Genomic DNA, 23,355 nt, shown 5'->3' with positions numbered 1-23,355 from the left:
CGATTTCTCCATATGTACCCCCTTGCGTACATTTGCTGTATAATGTTGGGATAGAAAGCGACTTATTTAAGTCGTGCATGATACCATCAAGGGAACACGTAGCAGGCAGCCGTTTGATTGAGATCATAAAGAGCGTTCTACATATAAACAATATTCATCAATAAAAGTCACCTGTGGAAATCTGTAGATATTGATTTATTGACTTTTTGTTTGGTTGCTAAGAAAACTGAGAAACAAAGCGGAATCTAATCAACCCCAACCATCTAGTGAAACTTTAAGGCGTTGAGCGCGAGGCCAAGCTTCTAGGATTTAATTTCTGATGTTATGGTTATTTTTTAACTCAGACTGGATTTGATTTCTTTTTGTTAAACTGGGCTTTTTTTTTTGCTTTTTTTTTTTTGCCATGTCTTGTGCTGTCACTGGGCTTTTTTTTTTTGCCATGTCTTGTGCTGTCATCGATGCCGAAAACTCTCAGTGGAAAGAAATTCAATTATGTCGATAAAATGTATGCGACTATCGTCTTCCATTAACCAGGAAAAAGAAAAAAAAAATCAGCATGTAGAAAAATTAAAAAATACAAAATAATAATAATAATAATTTAAAGTAAAAAAAAATCAAAATTTTAAAAAACAGCGCAAATAAACACACCCCACCCCAGTGAGACTGGGTTAAGAAATTGTTTTGTTGAGCCACAAAAATAATTCAAAATTTTAAAAAACGGCGCAAACAAACACGGGACTGGGTAAAGAAATTGTTTTGTTGAGCCACAAAAATACTGCTCTTCCTACTCCTTTTAGTGATTACTGAATTTCCATCCCCGGAAACAGTCGGAAACAATAGCACCGAAACTGTCTTTTTAAACCCCGGCAAGCATCATCGACCTCATGCTTAGAACAAAGCCTCCTCACTTCACCTTGCTTGAGAGGGTGATGGAGCCCTCTAATGTTCCAAACAAGAACAAAAACCATAAAAAAAATGTGACATCCTTAACTCCAATCCCATGCTGGTAGAGGGGCTTTTCTTAGCAACACCGATCTTTTTCTTACGTATTCCTGCCCCTTTTGCCTTGGCTTCATCAACGCAACTGCTTAGCCGCACCATTTGAAGCTTGCCTTACAGCTCCAAGGGGGTTACTATACTACTTGCTTGGGACAACTAGCAATTCAGAATCAGACTCCTTGTCTTTTCCCAAATAGATTGATGCGAGTCTACTCTAGCAGTAAAACAAGCTTGTGCTTGTGTCCATGGAGAATGATTAGTAACTAGTAACCATTACACTTGATAATACTGGAGAATATATACATGCCTCGGCTAATCTTGCTTTGAACGTTGAAGCACGAGACCCTTCATGAGTCCAGGAACATACCCCCCCAAAAATCCAAGGCAAAGGATTAGGCCCACTTCCCTTCTCGGTAATGAGGCAAAAGAGTGGACTCTGAATACGAACTGCTAATTTCAACAGAGCAAGCGACTTGGCAAGGTTGGCTGTGAAGTAAAGACGAGAGATTGCATTTACCAAATGTGAGAGAACCCTTAAAAATCAATCAGCTAGACATAATATCTATCTAAGGGTAGGTTGCAAGATTTGAAGATTCACATGGATTCGAAGTAGCCTGGAAAAACATAATGAGGCGTTGTGCTAGAAACTGCACTGCTCGAAGCCCCAGTTAGTCTCAACCAAATACACCTTCGTACCAAAACTAATACAACAGTAAGAATCTGCAACTCCAACATGCGTTTGTTAAAAGCTAATTTCTTTCGTTTTTTGTAAGTAGTGATGTTAGAACCATGAAATCTGCTACTTTTTTCATACAGCACTTTATTGTCTCCTCATGCACCCATTTTAACTATCTTCATCTCAATTTAAGGATATGCTACAAGTTTACCGCCAAACATGCACAGATAGAGTATAAACACAGTCGGAGTTCCACAAAATTGATCCACTCCTGAGTCAAGTTCTCAAATATATTGTAACAGATCTTAGAAGTTAGAACCAAACCAACATCATGGAAATCTGATAAAAAAAAATTTCAACATCCTGGCAGCTTGTTCCTGAGAGGATATGGTTTCAATAGATGATAACAGTGAGTAAATGCATAAGACGCCTCCATTCATGAGGGTAGAGCAGCAAAGATTATCGGCTCTGACCAATCTTGTTAACACCACTTTGATCTCATCACACCCTCATGTATTATGCTTTTTCTCTGAGATGGAACCACAACACATCTGTGAGACTGAGCCATGAAAAATCATTCTGTAAGAATCTAAAATGTTTCTGATCCTTGTGCATCCTGCATTGTCTTCACCACCAAGCATTTCAATTCCAAATGGTAGCTGTTTCCACGGTAGCTACTAGCAAATAGGCAACACATTTCAACCATATATATTTTCCACTCTTTTCTACATTCCCACTTGAAAACAGCAAATTCTGTCATTCTAACAGGTCGTTCCATAGCTCAGACTGATACAGAGAGCATGAAACAGCAGAACAAAGTTTATTATTCCATGCTAATCGAGTAAATCCAACCATCAGGTAATTCACCAATCACTGGCATAACCCATGCTGTCAGGCATATCCAAAATACAAAAATGTATCACCGATTAAAACAAGCTTTCTGCAGTGTCACCAGACATTCTAAATTCTACCAAGCAGATGCGTACTCTCGTATGCATCTAAGAAAGATCACGAAGAAATCAATGAAGTGTCTATTCTCGTTACACATATTTTCAACAGAACGAGACCAAATTGTTTGGAAGAAATTAAAAAAAGAGAAGACAAACACAATCACAAACAGATAAAATTTATTCAATCAAACAAAAAGAAGTATCTATTTTGATTAAAAAAACATGGAATCAAACCACATCCCATTTTATAATAATCAGAGTTTGTTTTCTTTCTTTTTTCCCAAAAAGAACATATTAATAACAGAATTAGAGTTTCTGTCAATTACATTTGTATTTGCACAACTGTCAAAAAATACCTCATCTTTTTCTTGCATCTTCTTCAAACTCTTCAACTCATCCAGCACCAGATCTCCCTCTCTCTTTCAATCACTACCACGCTATCAAAACTTTGCCCTGAGAATATTAAAAAGAAATAATAATTTAAATTTCCTTCACATTTAACCAAAATCAACAGATTAATAGCCCTACCAAAACCTAATAAGATTAGTATGTAAAAATCAGTAAGAATAGGCAAAGGCACACCTACGTCTGTTTGGAGTAAGAGGAAGAAGAAGGACCCCGCTTGTTACGAAACATCATGTAACCGACGGGTAACACCACTCCAATCATCATTAATGCTGCGCCGATTAGGTATCTTATCGGACTCGGTGGCTCCACCTCCATGACTCTCCTGTACTGCGCCCGCATGGTATCTTAGGAATTTGTAAGTGGACAATGATAACAATAGATCCAGATCATCCATAATCAGGGAGGGAGAGAGACTTACAGGCATTTTTTTTTATACGATAGAAATTGGATTGATCGAGTGTATAATTACAATAATTGTACAAATTTTCTCGCTTGGCGATTGAATGATTGCAGATTCTTTGGCGAAATTGTGGGGAAAAAAAGATGCGGAATTTCTAGTTTCGCTTACTGGTTAGTACCTACCAGGATATGAATGATTCTGTCCTGTGAGATTGGTCCAGTGAGTTCTATTGACCGCTCGATAGTTGCCACGGGGATATCAAAATGACCATCGAATCGTGTATCACGTGTCAAGGTTCTACGGGATTTACATAAAACGACACCGTCAAGACAGACAAAAAAAAAAGTGAAAAAATCCTGAAAATGTGAGCTTCAACAGCCAACTACCCCGAAGGGTAAGGCCGCCAAAGTTTGTGGGTGCCTTGGCCAGTGCTTGTCCAATTTTGAAAACTTAAAAGAGTAGAAAAGAACTATGAATCTGACACAAAGAAGAGTGAGTTCAAGAATCCCTCAAGTAATTGGATTCGGAAGGTCCTTCAAGTCGTCCCTCAATCCCTCCTCTATTACCCACGGCATCCACGTTTTCCAATGCCCTGTAAGTCAATTTATTTTATTACAAAGAAAGAAAGAAAGAGAGAGAGAAATGAATTGTATCTGTGTCAAATGGTTAGGACTCTGTTGGTATTGTTGCGAAGCTCTCGGATTGTATTGCTTCCAGAGGTGGAAACATTCTCGGTGCTGATATTTTCGTCCCTCAGAACAAGAATGTCTTCTACTCTAGAAGGTATTACCTCAAGTTTGTTATTCCGGTTACCTTCCTTTTGCTTGCTAAATTCTTTGCTCAATGACAAGTTTGTGACGCAGCACGTGTGGTTAGATTCAGAAGGTTAGATTTGGCTCAATGAATTCTTGATTTTTTTTGCAAATGGGTTGATGTTTGTTGTGGTTTGGGTTCAAGGAATGGTATTCAAGGAATGGTATTTTTAACGTTGAATGTAATTAGGAAGCAGCAAATAGGGATTCAATTGCTAACCATTTTTACCTGTTTGATCAATAAATTGTGATTGCAAGTGGAGGTGTATTTTGATTTATGTGTAATGTGGCAGTGAGTTTATTTTTGACCCCGTTAAATGGCCGCGTGTGCAAATGGATGAGGACTTCCTCAGAATTTCAAAAATGTTCGATGCAACAAGGTCTGTTGTCCGGGTGCCTAAGCTGGACCCCAAATTCAAGATTGCTGTTATTGCTTCAAAGCAGGTGCTGTTTTTTGTATTTTTTTTTCCAGTGGGTTTGTTTTATACTTTCGGTATTAATCTAAATCTGTGCTTGTCTTGCTGCAGGAGCATTGCCTGATTGATTTGTTACACTCATGGCAGGATGGAAGGCTTCCGGTTGATATAACTTGTGTAATAAGGTGAACTTTTTGGAATGTTAAGACTTTAGGTTTATCTATTTTGTCTAATTATGGTTCTTCATGCATTTCACTACAGTAATCATGATAGAGGCCCAGACACTCATGTGATTCGGTTTCTTGAACGGAATGGCATTCCTTATCATTATTTACACACAACTAAAGAGAATAAAAGAGAAGAGGAGATCCTGGATTTGGTTCAGAATACTGATTTTTTAGTTCTTGCCAGGTACATGCAGGTAAACCTGATGATAAGGTTCAGGAGAGCCTCATCTGTTTTCTTCTTGTGTACCAAACTATTAGAATCTATGTGGTTCATCTGATAGAAGAAATAGGGTTTTCTAGTTTCTTTTTCATCTCTGACATCCTTACGGGAAATCCTGTAATTTTATTTTTGCCTGCTCCTTTTTGTACACACAAACATAAAATTACTTGCAATGTCCAATGATGTATACACAGTAGTTGATATAAATGAGTCAACTGTTTCAACATTTATATTCACAAATTTAAATCTTGAGTGCAGATATTATCTGGTAAATTTCTGCAGAGCTATGGAAAAGATATAATTAACATTCACCATGGTCTTTTGCCATCATTTAAGGGTGGGAATCCGTCAAAGCAGGTTAGTTTTTGTAACCTTATCCTTAGGATATAGAAATTATCACCTATGCAACCATTTCAACTTTTCTCCCTGACTCCCACACATTTTTAATTTGCTAGATATTGTTGGCAGGCTTTTGATGCTGGTGTGAAATTAATCGGTGCTACGAGTCACTTTGTTACTGAAGAACTTGATGCAGGGCCTATCATTGAACAGATGGTAATCACTATCACTTACTAAGCTATGAAGTTTCTTGTCTAAATTATCGTATTTTCTGTTGGTTGTACTTAGTGGTGAATTATTTCTTGGCTCATTGATTTGAGTTTTGTTTCTTTTATTTCACCTTGTACCATCACTTCCTCTGCTATCACATTATTTTTGTTCTTGCCATGTTGCCGAAGTGTTCAGGTAAGTAAACTGTATGACCTTGTAAAATTCTCCGCTGTCATATCTACAAAATGCTGGAACTTCTCAAATGGATTAACAATTTCCAATCAATTACCCATTTTATTGAATAGAGGATTTCTAGATGCTGCTTTTTTCTAAGATTGAAGACTGACGAATGAAAAATCCTAGTGAACAGAGTTCAATACCATGTTGAATTGGTGAAATAAGGAGTCAATTTGTAAGGAAGGGGCCATTTATTCCGGGCCTGAAAGCACAAACTGGTTGGTATAGGAAAGTCAGAATGAAATCTATGAGATGATTGGATCAAGTTGAATTAACTGAAGAAGAATGTAAGCCTTAAAAAATTGCTTAACCACAATGTCTTTCTTTCCTCTTTTTCTCTCTCTCTATTTTTGTATGAGATATTCAGAGATGATTCCTAAAGAATGTAATTGCCGTGATTTATACCTTATATCTCGTGTAGCTGATGTTGTTCATTCAAGGATCTTTGTTATTCTACACGCTTCTCTTTTTGGAAACATTAACTTTGAATTGTTAGAGTTGATTTAGTAGATTTCTGAAGCTATGCTAGTTGGTTTGTGCCTTGCAATAAATTATCTCAAACTGCTGTTTTAATTGATCACTGTTGCAATCTGAAGTTTTAACACCATATGGGCTGTATCACAACATCTATCATACGATGTTGTTGTGATACTGTCTTTATCTACCACGTGTTGCAGGATATGTAACTGGTTTTGCCTAACTTGGTTTATTCAATATCCTTGTTTACGTGTTACAGGTTGAGAGAGTTTCTCATAGGGATAATATCCAGAGTTTTGTGCGGAAATCAGAGAACCTTGAGAAACAATGCCTTGCAAAAGCTATAAAATCATACTGTGAATTGCGTGTTTTGCCTTATGAGGAAAACAAGACTGTTGTATTCTGAGGTGAAGACAAAGGGGAGAGAGCTGTTGACTGTTGTTACAATCTGTATGTTCGTGAGCCATTCATTTTTCCTAATTAAAATATTCCCAGCACAAATGTCGAGATGATGATTATTATTTATATTCCAAACTCAGAAGATATCCTAGTGAAATTTAAGCTAATCTCTTTGGATTTGATTTAGTGAGAGTACCAGACAAAACTTATCTTCTATTGTTGCCGACTTACAGAAGTTCATCTTTAGTTTGCACTTTTGAAGGAATTACTTGAGCTATATACCTGAACTACTCGAAGTGATAGTTTTGAAGTGTTTTGCTCAGGGAACTTGATGAGATTTGAATTTGTGAGTGCATAATTAATAAAATATCATATTAAAACTTAATAGTTTATATTATTAGAAGAGATTTTAAGATATGATTTATATGATTTTTTAATATTTTTCAAGAAAATATTTTTTTCTTTATATTATATGATATAACAATAGAATTCAATCGGAAAAATGGTTAAATGTTGGTTAGGATACACGCCATTTATTTGTGGGTGCTTTAATCGAGAGTGAAATGCATGAATAATTATGTAGCTACAAGGTCTGTTTTATCTAGATTGTTGCTTTTGTAGCATGCTAAATTGAACAAAAGAGTTCTTCCGAGTTCGGGGACTGCATCAGAGAACGGTGTGTGCGTTTCTTACATTACATAGGTAAATTGTACAGAAGGGATTTTCATATGTAATATCACTCGTATACCGTTGTCACTATACTTCATTGAGCAAAACTATCATCTGCTCTATTCTCGGAGCAAATATACAAACATCGATCAAATGCTATGCTAGGCACCATCGTTTATGCTTAAACATTTCAGGGAGCGGTCAGTTTCTTCAACACTGCTGACTTGTCGAAGAAGACCATGTATACCATCAACCCACCTCTGCTTGTGAATTTTGTTCTTGCACTTGAACTCCAGGAGACCTTGTGCTGTTTTAATGCCGAAATAGACTTCCTCAGTACCATTTTCCCTTTCTTTTCTATATGGCCAAGCTGTTGTCTCATCACAGGCTCCGTAAACAACACCTAGTAGCAGCAGAAGACATTCAGGTGTTGAAGGATTTAAAACTGCAAGAATTGTTGCTCAAGTATTTTGAGATTTGCAACTAGAAAAGATTATTTATCCAGTACCACTTTACCTTTTTGCTTCTTGGACAAGGCTCCTCCAACGTGTTTGCTTTTGATCTTAATTAGGACCTGAAAAGATTTGAATCGGTGAACAACGTATTTTATGACCTCAATATAGTGATAAACTATCGCTCCCAACTTTTCTCCAAGTATATACCTGGGATTTCTTGTTGATGTACACGGTGACGTGTTTCCATCGCATCACTCCTGACAATTCCAATAGCAACTCATTTAGCACTAGCATCTAAAATCACTCAACAGCGGTTTCATTGCTTAGTATTTCTTTATCAAGTATTCAAGGAAATTCCAAAAGCAACAGAGAGGGCATGGACATGAACCTTTCTTTGTGTTTTGCAAGAGTTCACCAACACAGGGAGGACCCTGTTCTTCTAAAGGACCATTTGAAGAAGTCCAGTGAGTATCCGCCACCCCCCTATCATAAGGACTTATAGCAGCATTCCTTCTTGCTTCTTTTGGTAATCTTGATTTTAAAGCTGCTTCTCCTCTCAAAGCTGGTTTAGAGGATGGGTCACATTATTTACTAACCAATGTTCCATGATAGGAAATAAAATGAAGACCAGAAAAAGATTGAGCAAATACCTGTTGCCGCCGCGGCAGTAAGGGTCATTAGATCACCTGGACTTTGAATATCTACTGCTGATCTCACAACAGAAGCCACACAATCATGATCAGCTCCGGCTGATTCTGCTAATTCTATGCAATGTGATGCAAGGAGTTCTGCAGCTGAGGCCAAAGCCATGCTCATTTTGGAGCTGGAACCACTGGAATTTCCGGCAGCTGTCATGGCAGCCAATGCCGCAGCTAGTCCGGCTATAGATACAGCAGAATGCATATGTGCATTTTCCGTGCGTGCTTTGTCTTTCTTCTTCACTGCACTGCTACTGAATTCCTTGTGGTGGAACCATTTTCCTATTGATCCTGTCCTTGAACCTCCTTTTGAATTTACCACCTTCCCTGACTGCAAAGGAGTGAAATAATTTGATGACAAGAATAGAATGGATTATGTGCCATAAAAAGAAGCAGCTTTGGTAACTTAATTTCGGATTTGAGAATGTTCTTCTTCATATCAGAAAATAACGAGGACAGGATGTAGAAATTGCAAATAAACTAATAGTAGCTGCGAGTAAGACTCACTGATTGTTGTGCCACAAGTGTCTCTGGAAATGTATCGAGATTCTTTTCAGTGTAAAACTCTTTCTGCTTCTGAGCCAGAGCTTTTGAGATTTCTGAAGCAGAGAGACTCCAGGATCTTGATAAGAACTCCATAGGCTCTCTTGGTGTCTGTGGTTGAGGAATCGCTGGCAATGATGCAGGTTTCAGCTCTTGGTCCTCCTCTAAATATTCTAGCATCGAAGTACTCTTAAAAGCAGAATAAACTCCACTTTCCATTTCTTCAATTTGTATTTCAAGTATTCCAATCAAATTGTAAACCTTCGCTTCCTTGAGCTATTTCTTGTTTAGGCCAGTGATCCCTCTCACTAAAACCTCAATGACTGGTGTTCCCTGCCATATCAGTCAAAGATACCTCTGAGAAGAAGTAGAAGATGCGAAAAATACTAGCCTTGCAAGCTTAGAAAACAAGATACAACTGCCTTCGGAACAAGTTTGTTATATATATATATATAGCATGTAGCTACAAAAAGGTCAATAAACTTGCAAATATAGGGGACAAATTAGATTACAAAAGCATTCTTCAAAATCTAGTGCTTCGAAACCTCATGAAAATAAGGTTGGGTTTCGTTGAAGGGATCAAAAAGACAGAATTCACCAAACTCGATAACTAGTATAATTCTAAACTTAAGGGACACAGATAGAACATCATCCTTAACAAGCGGGGATTGTTCCTTAAGCACTCATGCAAGAACGCGCAGGATTCTATAAGGAGACAAAGGATTATGTGTTAAACTCTTGTACTTTTTGGAGGTTATGAGTGTATTAAATATCGAGTGTATTTCCCTATGAGATCTAGTAAGAGCGCATCATGGATGATTCACCTGCAAGTATTTCGAAAGTACGTGCAAAGCCCGGCCACTTCATGAATATTGGCTAGACGGTGGGGACAGTTTAGGATTCTTTCTCTTCCATTTCAACAGCCTTGCTTGAAGCAGGACGGTCAAGGTTGGTATCGTTATCTATCAGCTTTTAAATTTATTCCTTTGAGCAATTTCTCTTCCATTTCAACAGCCTTGCTTGAAGCAGGTCAAGGTTGGTATCGTTATCTCTCAGCTTTTAAATTTATTCCTTTGAGCAACTACGGGGCTCAATATATTTGTTTGATATGTTTTAATCAAGTGGTGTATTTCAGAGTGCAGTAGCAGTTGATTTTTAAAATATTTTTTTATTTAGTCAAGGTTGGTATCGTTATCTCTCAGCTTTTAAATTTATTCCTTTGAGCAACTACGGGGCTCAATATATTTGTTTGATATATTTTAATTAATATTTGAAAGTGTGATATAGTTATTCTTTAAAATATTTTTTTATTTAAAAATATATTAAGATAATAAATTTTTTTATTTTTAAAAAATTATTTATGACATTAACATATTAAAATCATTTAAAAATATCAAAAAATATTAATTTATTACTTTAAAATAAAATTTTAATATTTTTAAAATATAAAAGAAAATAGACTCTAAGCGGAGTGAGGTGGGAGCAAGATCAATAAATCTCGGGCTAAACGTCAAGGATAGTCTTTATTTCAATTTTACATTTTACTATATTCATGGTTTGATCCCATTATCCATGCATGTGATATTAATTATTAGTATGCGAGCAGATATTATTTGTTCATGATTGCTCATAACCATATAATCTATCTTCTTTCATAGAGAAATCAGCATGCCATATGGTCAAAATGGGCGGTTGTTTCATGTGTACGAGGATGCATCTAAATAACATGCTAGTTAGTCAGTCACTATCGCTACACCTAATTGAGTACACAACACAGAGAGTCCTATAATTGGCCTTCTCTAATCTGTGGTTGCGTGGACACACCGACACAAATGCCAATTTTCACGTTTCAATATGTAGGGCTTGTTCCATGGGAAACTTCATGCTTGCAATGGACACAAACAGAGCTTCACTTGCCACCTTCATCACCAAGGGCCAGCCAAAGATTCTGGCTTCACTCAAATTTCAAATTGTGGGATGAGAAAGCAAAGATCATGAAAGTGTTCAGCCTTTTCCTTGTCTTCAAGAGCTGATAGAGGGGCCCCGTGTCTGCATTATACACATGAACGAGATGGCCCTTCTTGATAAATGATTTGACCAAGCCAGTCTGTACACGGTTTTATGCCTATAATCATCGCACTCAACACTGGGAGAGTATGGGACTTGCGTCGAGTCATAATTGCAATCTGCTTTAACCCTTTATATATATAAAACTACAGATGCTCCATGAACCAATTCTTACTCCACGCATGGAATATAGATATGTTAATCAACTTTAAACTTTTATGTTTGTGTCTTATCATTTTCACCCTTTTTGTTTTTGTTGAAATGTCTTTGTTATGGGCCTTTGCTATCACAGTGCCAGGAAATAGCATTTAAAAAGAATGTGCTTAACGATTTTGAATTTTAGCTTAATTTGTTGGAAACAGTGTTCTTCGCCGACTTGAAGTCCCTACTGCCTTTTGGGACTGCTGGTGGAATAAGCTCCGAGAAATTGCAAAGAGGTATCAATCGATGACATATAGTATTAAAACAGATGCAATTTAAAGTATATGTTGTAGTTCTGATATATACATTGCTTATCTATCAATATGATTAAATATTAATCATTAAAGTTTTGATATTTATTAAAATATCTAAAACATTTGTTGTCATTTATATACATATATAAAAGAAAAAATTAAAATTAAAATATTGATATCAAGATGGAAAAATACCAGAAACTTTTTAATTAAATACATTGAATCATGATTTTTTTTAATACAAGTTTATTGTAAATTATTTATATTTAAATAAATTGAAAGCTTATATCATAGCTTTAGCTTAAGATACATATGAAATATTTTTTTAGTAAGATATAAAGGGAGAAAAATCAAGAAGACCATCTCTTATACTTGATCAACCCACATCAACATTCTTCATGAATTTATAGAAGTTCAATTATATATGCACAATTGTTTGATCCCATGTTATTTTTTAATTAATTTTTTTTCTCAATAAAACTACTACAATGAAGTGACACAAAAGTATTTCTTTAAGAAATAAATAAGAAATTAAATTCGATACACATCAAGAAAATAATATGTAAAGGGAGGTGATTGTAGGCTAATATAATGAAAGGCACCAACCAATTATACAAATATTGTGATTGTTATCTTTCCGTTTCTCCTTCACTCCGACTAAGAAATCCACATATGACTACTTTTCTAGGCTATTATAGGAGACCAAGCTGAGCTGCTCCACCTGTGTAATGCAAAGCAGAAATCAACCAAAAATTCAACAGGGAATCAAATTTTCAGATAAAAGGAAAGAGTCGTCGTCAAGAAAATGAAAAGATTGAAAGCTGCTAGTGTTATCCCCTCCACATGGGGTGGAACCTGGATCAAATAAAGTTAGACGACAATCACTAATCAAAGAACATTGCCTGACAGCCACGCTTCATGCCATTTAGCAAAAATCTACAGAATCTCACTTTTTACAGTGGAACTGAGAACATTCATGTGCTAGTCACATAAACTTTCGTTAATTTTTTAAAAAAAATTAGGGAATGAAGCAAAAATCTTGGACGTTGGTCCATGAATCTTATTAAGTTTTTTTTTTATTGTCTACTGTAGGCATTGGTAATTAATTTTTTTTATGTTTTTTTTGGACATTTTCTGTCATATGCTTTGATGATATGCACAGCAGAAAGTCTGAGGAAGAGTCTCTTTTCTTTTCTTTTTTTCTTCTACAAACTCATTCCCTAGGTTTAAAGCCCAAGTTTCCAGCAAGCTTCTATTATTTTTTCTAACGAATCCCTTCGTCGGGCCAAGTGCTCCAAGTACCTTAGCAGCTCTACCCTTAAAAGGACACTATCTATCTTCTTCTTTTTTTAATTTCCACCCTTGCTTTCGGAATCATCTCCTCGGCAGATAGCCTATGCTTCTTTCTAGTAAGAAAAAGAGTAAGAGTCCAAGTATGATTGACTTTTAGAGTGACCAATTTAAATTACATTGCTTCCTCCCGCTTTGCTATAAGAGGGAGGCTCAGTATTCGGAATGATAGTGGTAATATAGGAGCGGTGTTACAGTACGTAGTAAACATATGGTGTGTTACAAGGTAATAGATTTTGTAAGCCTTTTGACCATTTGGATAACTAAGAAAAAACAATGTTTGCTGGAGAAGCAAATTTACGAGGAATATGCACATTAGTAGCGTATGCAAGATACCTTAAAACTCTTAGTCGAGAATAAGAAAAGTCATACCATGAAGTCATTCAAAAATAGTTTGGCAGGAAAGAAGCGGTATGGGTTAATGATTAATTATATGGATGACTGTGGAAACACATTTTGCCTAGAAAAGTTAGAAAAGTTAAAAGGAGATGGGCATGAAAAGAATATTAACATATTTACGATAGTGAAGGGGTATAAATGTTAAAGAATAATATAAATTATATTTTGGAATCTCATCTAATAGCTTAAGTTTTTAGGTGAGATGATTTTTTTCATGGTATCAGAGCCTTGATGACCAAATGGTTTCAAGTTCGAATCTCACCATCCCTATTTATTTGATAAAAATTAAGCACAAGATAATGTGAGTTTGTGCAAGTCTCAAGTCTAAAGAGCTTTTACTTGAGAGGATGTGTTAAAGAATAATATAAATCATATCCTAAGACCTCACCTAATAGCTTAAGCTTTTAGGTGAGATGGTTTTTTGACAATAAACACAAGAATGTTGGTAAGAGGTGCTTGTTTTTTTATATAATTCTCACATAGAAAAAAATTATTTACCATTATCAACCAGAATGTATATAAAATTAAACTAATGAAAAATAGAAGTTAACTTTGTTTTCCAAGCGGATAAACATCACAAGCATTATTGGACTTAAAAGAAGAAATTATATATTTCTTGCCATAAAATATAATCTAAAGGAAGATAAATGCTATAATTGAGATGCCACAAGTTAATAAGGGACATGGCTTGAGAATAGAATGATCTGCTAGCAATGGTTCTTGCAAGTCAGGTTTTATATTTTGGTTTTTCTTATGTGAATGCAATTAAGTAATAAAATCTGTCTTGTTGTTCACCAAAACAAATCATCATCTTCGTTGTTATGTCTTGCAAATTACATCTAGGGAAAAAAAGGTCAAGAATAATTGAGTTATCTTGTAAGGCGACTTGTATACATTAAATTTGCTTTAAATAATGGGACACCTATCATATTTTTTAATGAAATAACAAAATTCAAGGGTAAATACTAGTAGATGTAATTGGAGCTTGTTCTCTACTTGGTATGAAAAGTGGTGGTAAATATGTGTTCTTTATACGACTGATTATAATTTGAAGATAAGTAATATGATTTGTTCCACCACTATCAATAATTAACTGATGAAGACACCTACAATGTTTGTGATAAACTTGAAGAAGCACTGATACCATTAGCCTTAGAGTTAGCAAGTTGTGTTTCTTTATTGTTGTGCATGATAAATAATATTTGCTGGATTTGAAAATCTGAGAGCTCATTTATCACTTACCATATTTCTTGCATCATTGAATCCTTTTTGTTATTGTTGACTAGAGACTGATGACTATTGTTGTGCTTAGAATGAGTACCTCTTTTCTTAGACCTATTTGATGCATGTTTTGGGTACTTTAACGAATACCCTTTCAATTTCCAGCATGTGTCTCACACATGATGGTCTTGATCACAGTAAGAACAATGCAAAGGTTTTCGATTGGATGAGCAAGAATGAGAAGATGAACTTTATTGATGTCAAATAGCTAGGCCTATACATTCATCCCTTCGAATGGTTATTGATAGGATCTTTGCTACCTCATGTGCAGCATCCAAGCTTCGCTGCTTCCTTTCTTGTACAATGGAAGAGCAAGCCTTTACAACATTAGGTGATGTGTTCATCAATATGATTAGATCTCGGATTGCATTGTATGTCTTATTGAGTTAATTCCATGAGAAATTTCATCAATATGTCTTTTATGGTCAACCCTACTAGAGCAAATCAACAATGCCATTATATGAGCCTAGTCCATCCTATAATTTTGTAAATTTTATATAGTATATTATAATTGTCATATGATCTTGATCAAGATAAGCAATATCTTTTTAATCTGAAAAATATAAGGAACATTATTTTCAAAAAAAATGATCTTGAATATCTTTTCATTCCTCTTGGGCAGTGGTACCACAAATAACAATGGTACCATTGAAGGGCTTGGAAATAAGCATCATTATAGGATGGTCAGGATGGAGGGAATATGGATTGGTCGCATCGAGCTTGTCTCCATTTAAAGATTGCTTGTTTGCTATCATAATGTGAAACAATGATAAAATGAGATAAAAAAACAAAAATGACCAAGGTTAAAAAAAAAAATAGCTAAAAAGATACCATTAAAGGGCTTGGAAACAAGCATCATTATAGAATGGTCAAGATGGAGGGAATATGGATTGGTGGCATTGAGCTTGTCTCCATTTAAAGATTGGTTGTTTGCTATCATAATGTGAAAGAAATAAGAAACAAAAATGGCCAAGATTAAAATAAAATAAAAAAAAAGCAGCAAAAAGCTAGGGTATTATCCAAAGCATGAAGAGGAAAGAAAAATGTTTTGCCTCCAATGATTTTATTAAATAAAATTGATGTTTATTTATACCAAATTATTTAGGTTATATTAAATCAACTATCACTTATTTTAATTTTAAATCTACCCTAAACTAGGGGTCAACAAATCATCATATTGGCTTGCGAGCTAGTTCAAGTCAAAGTTTAATAACATTATTAAAAAAAAAATTATGTAAAATATAAACCTTCAATGGACGGCCAGACATTGTCTAACATGCAAAACATGGTTATTTTCATTTGTTTTGGATTGTTCTTCATTCGTGAAATACAGATTCCAGACAGTTTGTCCTAAACTATTGGGTTCGGTTGGTTTACATACAAGAAATAATGGAGGATTGTGACTCGTGAGTTCCTATCCAAGCTAGCAAACAGCTGACAGGCGAAATTATGTTGCTGTAATTACTCTCACATCTCCATGTATGGACCATTATAGATGCAACGAATGATGGTCCTGGGAAATTTATCAAATTTATATGTGAAGAAAATATATAATTATCAATTAAAAACAAATATAATCTCATATTATAAAGAGTTAGTTACTCATGTGCGAGACTCGGAGACGTGGCATCAACATTGACAGGCAGTCTTATCCAATCAGAGTAAAATCCACAAAAGAAATTTTCTTATTAAACAGGTTTTAACTGGTCATTAACAAAGAACAGGCTCAAACCTACACAGAAAGCAAGAAAGCAAATCACCATCCACAAGCCTATGCGACTGTTTAGGCGTAGTCTGCAGAAACTGGGGCAGCTGCATAAGACCCAATGAAAACACAGCCGTAAACAAGCCCAGCCAATCCACCTCCAACTAGTGGCCCCAGCCAGTAGATCCAGTTCTGTGAGAAGTCACCGCTAACCACAGCTGGGCCAAATGAGCGAGCTGGGTTCATTGAACCACCACTGAATGGACCAGCAGCAAGAATGTTAGCACCAACAATGAACCCTATAGCAATGGGTGCTATAATTCCAAGGGAGCCCTTTTTGGGGTCTGCGGCTGTGGCATAGACAGTATAGACAAGTGCAAAGGTTATGACAATCTCCATCACCACTCCTTCAATAGCACTCATCCCTGAAGCAACTCCATGGGTTGGGATGCCCTATGAAGTCCAGTAAAACAATTTTGAGCTTTGATACAATCAAAGATGATTAACTGGAGATTTATTAGAATTGCATGGTTAACAGATGAACAGTTCAAAATACTGGTAAACGCAGATGGATTTCCTTGCATAAAGGGATATATATATCCATCAGCTGTGGCAGGGACTTTAAGTGGAGAAATGATTTAGTTTTCTCTTTGATAATTTAAATCATTAGTTCAGGACTTCTCTCTTGCTTTGCGTAAATGATAAAACGATCTGCCTTAATTATTGGATAAGCAGTGATTAGTCAAGCGGGAAATTAACTAATCCACTCGAATAGTACTAAAAACAGAAGCAGCTGAAATATTTGAAATCTTACCACCACAGTTTCGCCAACTAAGATCTTACCAACTTATTCTGTCATACCGATGCTAATTTCCCAAGTAACATCGCTTGTCAACTGAAAATATTTCCTTAGCAATGAAGGGGATTTTTACTGGTAATTTATTTATTCTCTTAGGGTTCAAGGTTTCAAATGGTTACCAGTAATTAACTAAAAACTAAGGTCAAAATCTTTTTTTCTTTTTTAATGCATATGGCTTTTCAGGATGCATGTTATATAATTTTGGTGTTTTACCTCGGCGCTAGTAACGACTTTGAGGAGGAGGCATGCGACGACGGAGCCGAGGCATTGAGCAATCCAGTATAAAAGGCCAGTAAGGAAGGTGATGTTGCCTCCAATGGCCAGTCCGAAGGTGACAGCCGGATTTAAATGGCCACCTGAAATGTTTGCTGCTATGGAGACTCCCACAAAAAGTGCAAATGCGTGAGCCACTGCCACCGCAACAAGGCCAGGTGGGTCTAAGGCCGCATCTGTTGTGAGCTTACCTATACCATACCGAAGCAAAATTTACACCACAGTTTCGACTGCATGTTTTTAATCACGTGCTTAGCAGGAGGGCTGTTTTGTTAGTAAACTTTGTATATTTTCCCCATCATGGCACGTATTTACTTTAGAGTTAATTATAATTTAGTCCCTATAGTTTATTAAAATAAATTAATTCATCTATGTAGTATAAAAATAATCAAATAATCTTTTGATTTGTGTCGACAATACTTAATTTAACAGTATTTTTTTTTACCGTTGATCTATTTCTTAAAATAAAAATAAAAAAGAGAATGAAATGAACAAAAAGAATTGCATTAAAAATGAAAATTATAAAAATACAGGGATTAAATAATAATCTCTGAAATGAGATAGTTAATTATTTTTCCTAAACTACGCAGGCTTATAATTACCTAGTTACCTAATATATTTCAAAATACCAATTTCTGAAGAGGGTTTTTTTCTTTTCTTTTTTAAATTTATGTAGACATAATCATGTAAAACTGGTGATGGGCTCAGTACTTACTGTAAGCGATAGCCGATCCAACACCAGCAAATACAAAAAGAAGAGTGGCGATGAACTCAGATAGATAAGCCTTGAGGGAGGCTAAGCTGAAAGAGTCACCAGGACTGCCAAAAGCTATCTTCGCCATTCTTTCTTGTTTCACTAGTTATTAGACTAATTAAACTTAATTATTAGAACTATCAATATAGCTCGTTCGCTAGCTCGCTCGAGTTCTTGTGTGTGTTTCTGTATGGGCTGCAATGCACTGGTCTCATGGGCGTGGTTTAAATACACGCTACGACTGGTGATTTTCTATGCTAATTTTGTAATAAGCTAGCATCATAGCCGGCGCCGACCGTGGGACCCATATGGATGGAAGAGCCCTAAATGAACGGAAGCCGACCAACCGCCTTTTATTTGATTAGTAATAACTAATATGTCATCACTAATTATGAGCACAAGACAACTAATTAACTTGTTATTTATGTGTGTGTGTGTGTGTGTTAAGAAAGGAAACAAAAAGCATGTTTTGATGGGATATCAATTCAGCACCAAAGTAATTAAGCTCTAATTAATATGGTAATGATCGATGTCCTCGTGTCATTTTCCCCGTATCAAATGATAAAAATTAGGGCGTTTTATCTCATATATATATATATATATATATATATATATATATATATATAATTAGCTTTGTTCAAAGAGTTGGTGTGTTTGGTACATGGTTGATAATTCCATCATGATTGTGATGGGTGACTATTTCTAGAGCTAGCAATGTCATCCAAGTTAATGAGTTGTTTAGTATAATTTCTAGAGTTAACTCTATTTTTATATAATATGAGTCTTTGTTAGAACTATCAATACTATATTGAATAAATAAAAAATATAAGGGTAAAATATAAAATTGAGAATGGATCACACATATGACTTTAAATTTATTGGATGGAACTCATATTTAATTATCAAATTCAATATGGCAGGAGAGTCCTAATGATAAAGCCATAATGATGACTTATTACTACTTCTACTTAATTTTACTATTTTAGTAACTAAGAATGAGTGTATATATTCAAATTCAAATTCTAGACCACTTTGTTATTAAAATTATTATATCATATTAATTAAATTTGATAATTAAGTTTAAGTTTTATTTAAAAAATAAAATATTATAGCACGTGACTTATTTTAATTTTATATATTAATTTTATATTAGTTATTTATTAATAAAATCTATAAAACACATAAGTTTCTCTATAACACAGAATTTCCAACAACATCTAGCCAAGCCTTGCTTTCACTGAGGCCACAAAAATTGTCTAGACACAGGGCGTTTTCTCTATTTTCGATATTAAAATAATCTACAACTTTGATAAAATCAGGCTTCGAATCCCTACAGTTTTCTAGGTATTAACTTTGTAGGGTGTTGGATATTTTATTAAATTTTATTTATCTAGCTTTAGAATGTAATAAAAATTATTTTTAAAAAAAATGCTCGTAAATATATTAATAATATTTTTATTTTTTAAGATGTATTTTTAAAGTTATCATGTTTTTTATCCAAAAACATTAAAAAATAGTGAAAAAAATAAAAAAATAAATTTAACAAAAAAATCAAGTTAAATCTTGATTAATACGATGTTGATCAATGGTATGGACCATCTGGTTGTGTAGAAATTGTTGGTGGCTTTTCACTAGACAATACAAGCAATGGTATCCACGTAAGCAATGAGGAAAAAATAAAATTATGAATGGGAGACAAGATTAAAACAAATGAGACGGGTGAATAAAGGAAAGAGGAAACATGTGGCATTTTCAAAAAGGGATAAAATGTAAACTTTGGCCCTCTTATTTTTAAAATGATAACTTTTTAGTCCTCTTATTTCAAAAACTCAATTATGGAAAAAAAACTTAATTTTTTTTTTGTTTTTCAATTTCTAATTTAAGGTAGGAAGGAGAAAATCACTTAATTCTAATGGTAGAAAAAATATCACTTGACAATAATTCCAGCCATTAAAATAATTAATTTAGTGTTTATAAGTTTTATTTGCTGGGAAGAGTTCCAATAAGATATTCTTTCACCTTTAATTTTCTTGGAAAAATAGATTTGACCTTATAAAATTTTTTAATTTCAAGTTGAATTTTTGTTTGTTTATCATTTCTAGATTATTTAAAAATATAAATAAGTTTATTTAAATTTTCAGGAGGTTTTTCAGGTGTCTAGATTCAAAATATGGTTTAAATAGATTTTTATGGTGTTTAATTCGAGTTTCTGACAATCAAAATATAAACAAAGCAGGTGACAAGTTGTCTATTTTTTTTTTTAAAAAGAGGTAAATAACAAAAAATAATTATAAAAAAAAAGAGGTAAATAACAAAAAATAATTAATAACCCTAAGCGTGTGGGTTACAAATCGAGTTTTATAATTTGTTTTAATTATATAAAAAAATAATTTATTTAATTAAATAAATATGTTAACTCTTCAATTGCAAGATTTTTTCATAAAAAAATATTGGCATATTCATTTTTTTGTGCTGTAAAAAAACATTATCCACAAGAGCGAATCACAGGTTAGATGGCTTGTTCGTACAACGAATTGATGGGCATAAGAGAATCTCATGGTTTGTTTTGATTTATAGCCGTCTGACAGATAAACTTTTGAGAACCACTCAAGATAATTAATGGTGATAATGCACAATTTTCAAGGCATCAATCCTTCAATATATAATGAGAAAGACCAGCATCAAGAACAGATCGGGTTTTCGTCGGCAATTATTTATTGATCATGATGTGGACGAGTTTCATCATACGTGTATATGTGAAGCAACAGGGTTTGAGGATAGCATTAAAATAAATCGTGGTTGGTATTTGAGGTTCCACCAATAGAAGAAAAGAGAAGTTCAACAAAGCACCTCCGCAGCTTTGAAGCAGTATTTGCGTGGCTGGTGTGTAGCCGTCGCATCACCATTTGCCATACTGCTTTCTGCGACGTGTAAGCGTTCAATGGAAGTTCTGTTCATGCATACAGCTTAAACAAATTCCCAGTTCTTATTCAACTTTTTCGAGAACCAAATTTGCTGCTGAGCTTTAGCCTGTTTTCTCTTCTAAAAAGCAGCCTGTTCTGTTGCCTTTCAGGGCTGGATGATCAACTCACTACATGTTTGCTAGGAGGCTAGAAAGGATTTTATATATATATGTTTCTGCTCATGCTTGATTTATTTTGTTAGAGGAGAGAAAGATTTAGAGGAAGAAGGTTAAAATATTGTTAGCCTGTGTGTTTGGGGGAGTAAATAGTAAATAGGTTAAAATACCTAATTAAAATTTGACTTGTTTAATTGAAACCCATGAATTATTAGAGGATTATAGAAAAAATAATGTGAATTTCATGCTATTACTTAATATTTTTTTGCTGCTTGAAAGCGAATGAAGTATCTGATTGTGAATTCATTGATAAGTCGAGGACACATAATAAAGAAGAAAATCAGGTTAGAAACCTAGACGTCGAGACTGCCCTTAAAGACTTGAGACTTTTATAGTTTAGTTTAGATATCCATTTATATATTCGAAGAATATATACATCCAGCAAAACCTCTTCGGGAAAAATTTAAAACATCAGAGAAGAAATGGGCCGGAATAAATAATTTTTCTTGGACTATATTCAAGACAAATTAAGTTAATAAAAAATAATATTTTGTAACTCAATAAATTATTTTACAGTAAATCCAAACATAGACTTAAGCCCAGCCAAGCCACCATGCTATAGCATGTGAGGGTTTAATTAAGCCTAAAACTCATTTTGTTTAAGTCTTCTTCATTCTAAAAACCTAGATGTTCTTTGTGTCCAATTCTACTTTTCATATTCCCATTAAATAAACCTAGGGCTCCTTTTTAAAAGCTTTGCCTGTTTTTTTTTAATCCATTGGATGTAGATTATTTGTCTAGATATACGACTTGTCTTAGACTAGTTCAAGCTCCGGCCATCTCTCATGGTCAAACAATCAAGTTCCAACATATTTAAACCCCAAAAACTCTATTTGTCATCCATTTTCACCTAAAAATCAGGGTCCAAGTTAACCCTTATCATAAATCGTAAAAAATCCCCAGATTAATCCATAAAATTAACACTTATTTTGTGGTTAAAATTATTTTTTAAATTGTTTTTCAAAGTATTTTTTATTTGATGAATTTTTTTAGATTTTTTTATAATTTTGATGTAATAATATTAAAAATAAAAATATTTTAATATATTTTTAATTAAAAAGATACTCTTAATAACCAGTATATCCGCATTACCGACCATTTAGCTATTCAAAAAGCCAATGTGTTTCTATCACATGCCACCCAACAACACATTTGAATTGCTTTAATTAGTTGTTTAAAATCCCGAAAACCCACGAAATATAAAAAGCCAAACCAATAATTTTTTTTTTAAAAAAAAAGGGATAAATTTTTGGTTTGGAGAAAACCAAAAACTATGAAACGGCCATTGATTTTTCTTGCTGGAATAGGATGCACATGGCTGAGCAATGATACTCCTCACACACCCATTAAAGAGCCTGCAGAAACAAATTATATAAAACACCACCAGCTTGTTAAGGCCCCGAATCAAAAAGTCCTTATCTTCACGCTTTTCAAATTTCAATCAAAACCAGAGCATTTACGCAATGATAGCCATTGTAAACCACATGATATTATTGAGAGTCCAAAGCAATGCACTCATCATCATTATCTTCATGGCCCCTTTCAAAACCCTAAATTTGGACTATTTTGGATAACAAATGGACTGTAATGTGGCATTTGGTATGAAGGTGAAAAAAAAAAAAGAGGAGTGAATTGTTGCAGAAATAATTATTTCAAGAGCAAGACCAAGTTTAAAGGGTATAAAAATTGATGTTCAAGAATGTTTGGTGTATTATAAATTAAAGGGTTAAATGTTAATGAAAATAAAAAGAAAATAATTTAACTATTAGTAATGATTAATGATTAAAAAAATAATTAAATTGTCTTGTATTTAAAGGAAAATAAAAGTGATCAGAAAGACAAAAAAGTAAAAAATAAAAATTTACTTGGTGCATGGTGGGTAAAATTTACCATTCAGTACAATGTCTCTACTAATTATTAATCCTCCGAACAAAACTT

General features: G+C 34.3%; 4 protein-coding genes across 9 annotated transcripts; 1 reads left to right on the top strand and 3 right to left on the bottom strand.

Annotated features, from left to right (window-relative positions):
* Nucleotides 1-1,905: 1,905 nt before the first annotated feature.
* On the bottom strand, nt 1,906-3,652 carry LOC105130882 (uncharacterized). 4 transcript variants are annotated; one of them, XR_843327.1, is made up of 4 exons: nt 3,452-3,652; nt 3,212-3,360; nt 2,982-3,078; nt 1,906-2,352 (listed from the first exon to the last, which is right to left on the bottom strand). XR_843327.1 is itself a non-coding variant. In XM_011033602.1 (3 exons), the coding sequence occupies exons 1-2, from the start codon at nt 3,455-3,457 to the stop codon at nt 3,208-3,210; spliced, it is 159 nt and encodes a 52-aa protein (XP_011031904.1). In that variant the 5' UTR covers nt 3,458-3,652; the 3' UTR covers nt 2,783-3,078. The 4 variants fall into 4 exon arrangements, 2 of the variants coding, with proteins under 2 accessions (XP_011031904.1, XP_011031903.1); XR_843328.1 differs by lacking the exon at nt 1,906-2,352 and adding an exon at nt 2,479-2,563; XM_011033602.1 differs by lacking the exon at nt 1,906-2,352 and having other exon boundaries at nt 2,783-3,078; nt 3,208-3,360.
* Nucleotides 3,653-3,797: 145 nt separating this feature from the next.
* Nucleotides 3,798-7,023, top strand: LOC105130881 (formyltetrahydrofolate deformylase 1, mitochondrial). 2 transcript variants are annotated; one of them, XM_011033600.1, is made up of 8 exons: nt 3,798-4,027; nt 4,104-4,216; nt 4,539-4,689; nt 4,809-4,846; nt 4,923-5,082; nt 5,367-5,465; nt 5,577-5,663; nt 6,631-7,023. In XM_011033600.1, the coding sequence occupies exons 1-8, from the start codon at nt 3,905-3,907 to the stop codon at nt 6,775-6,777; spliced, it is 918 nt and encodes a 305-aa protein (XP_011031902.1). In that variant the 5' UTR covers nt 3,798-3,904; the 3' UTR covers nt 6,778-7,023. The 2 variants fall into 2 exon arrangements, with proteins under 2 accessions (XP_011031902.1, XP_011031900.1); XM_011033598.1 differs by having other exon boundaries at nt 3,802-4,027; nt 4,773-4,846.
* A 377-nt stretch (nt 7,024-7,400) lies between these two features.
* On the bottom strand, nt 7,401-10,121 carry LOC105130880 (uncharacterized). 2 transcript variants are annotated; one of them, XM_011033597.1, is made up of 7 exons: nt 9,960-10,121; nt 9,100-9,468; nt 8,545-8,923; nt 8,283-8,456; nt 8,102-8,151; nt 7,956-8,013; nt 7,401-7,842 (listed from the first exon to the last, which is right to left on the bottom strand). In XM_011033597.1, exons 2-7 carry the CDS (start codon nt 9,352-9,354, stop codon nt 7,601-7,603), a joined length of 1,158 nt encoding a protein of 385 aa, XP_011031899.1. In that variant the 5' UTR covers nt 9,355-9,468; nt 9,960-10,121; the 3' UTR covers nt 7,401-7,600. The 2 variants fall into 2 exon arrangements, with proteins under 2 accessions (XP_011031899.1, XP_011031898.1); XM_011033596.1 differs by lacking the exon at nt 9,960-10,121 and having other exon boundaries at nt 9,100-9,953.
* Nucleotides 10,122-16,390: 6,269 nt separating this feature from the next.
* Nucleotides 16,391-18,465, bottom strand: LOC105130879 (probable aquaporin TIP2-2). The gene is made up of 3 exons (XM_011033595.1): nt 18,240-18,465; nt 17,465-17,715; nt 16,391-16,845 (listed from the first exon to the last, which is right to left on the bottom strand). Exons 1-3 carry the CDS (start codon nt 18,364-18,366, stop codon nt 16,471-16,473), a joined length of 753 nt encoding a protein of 250 aa, XP_011031897.1. The 5' UTR covers nt 18,367-18,465; the 3' UTR covers nt 16,391-16,470.
* Between the last annotated feature and the right edge of the window lie 4,890 nt (nt 18,466-23,355).

The sequence above is a fragment of the Populus euphratica genome, unplaced genomic scaffold (genome assembly GCF_000495115.2).
Source record: "Populus euphratica unplaced genomic scaffold, PopEup_1.0 scaffold43.1, whole genome shotgun sequence".
In the NCBI taxonomy this organism is placed as follows: domain Eukaryota; kingdom Viridiplantae; phylum Streptophyta; class Magnoliopsida; order Malpighiales; family Salicaceae; genus Populus; species Populus euphratica.
Note: the sequence above shows the minus strand (reverse complement) of the source record. Positions and strands in the feature narration are given on the sequence as shown.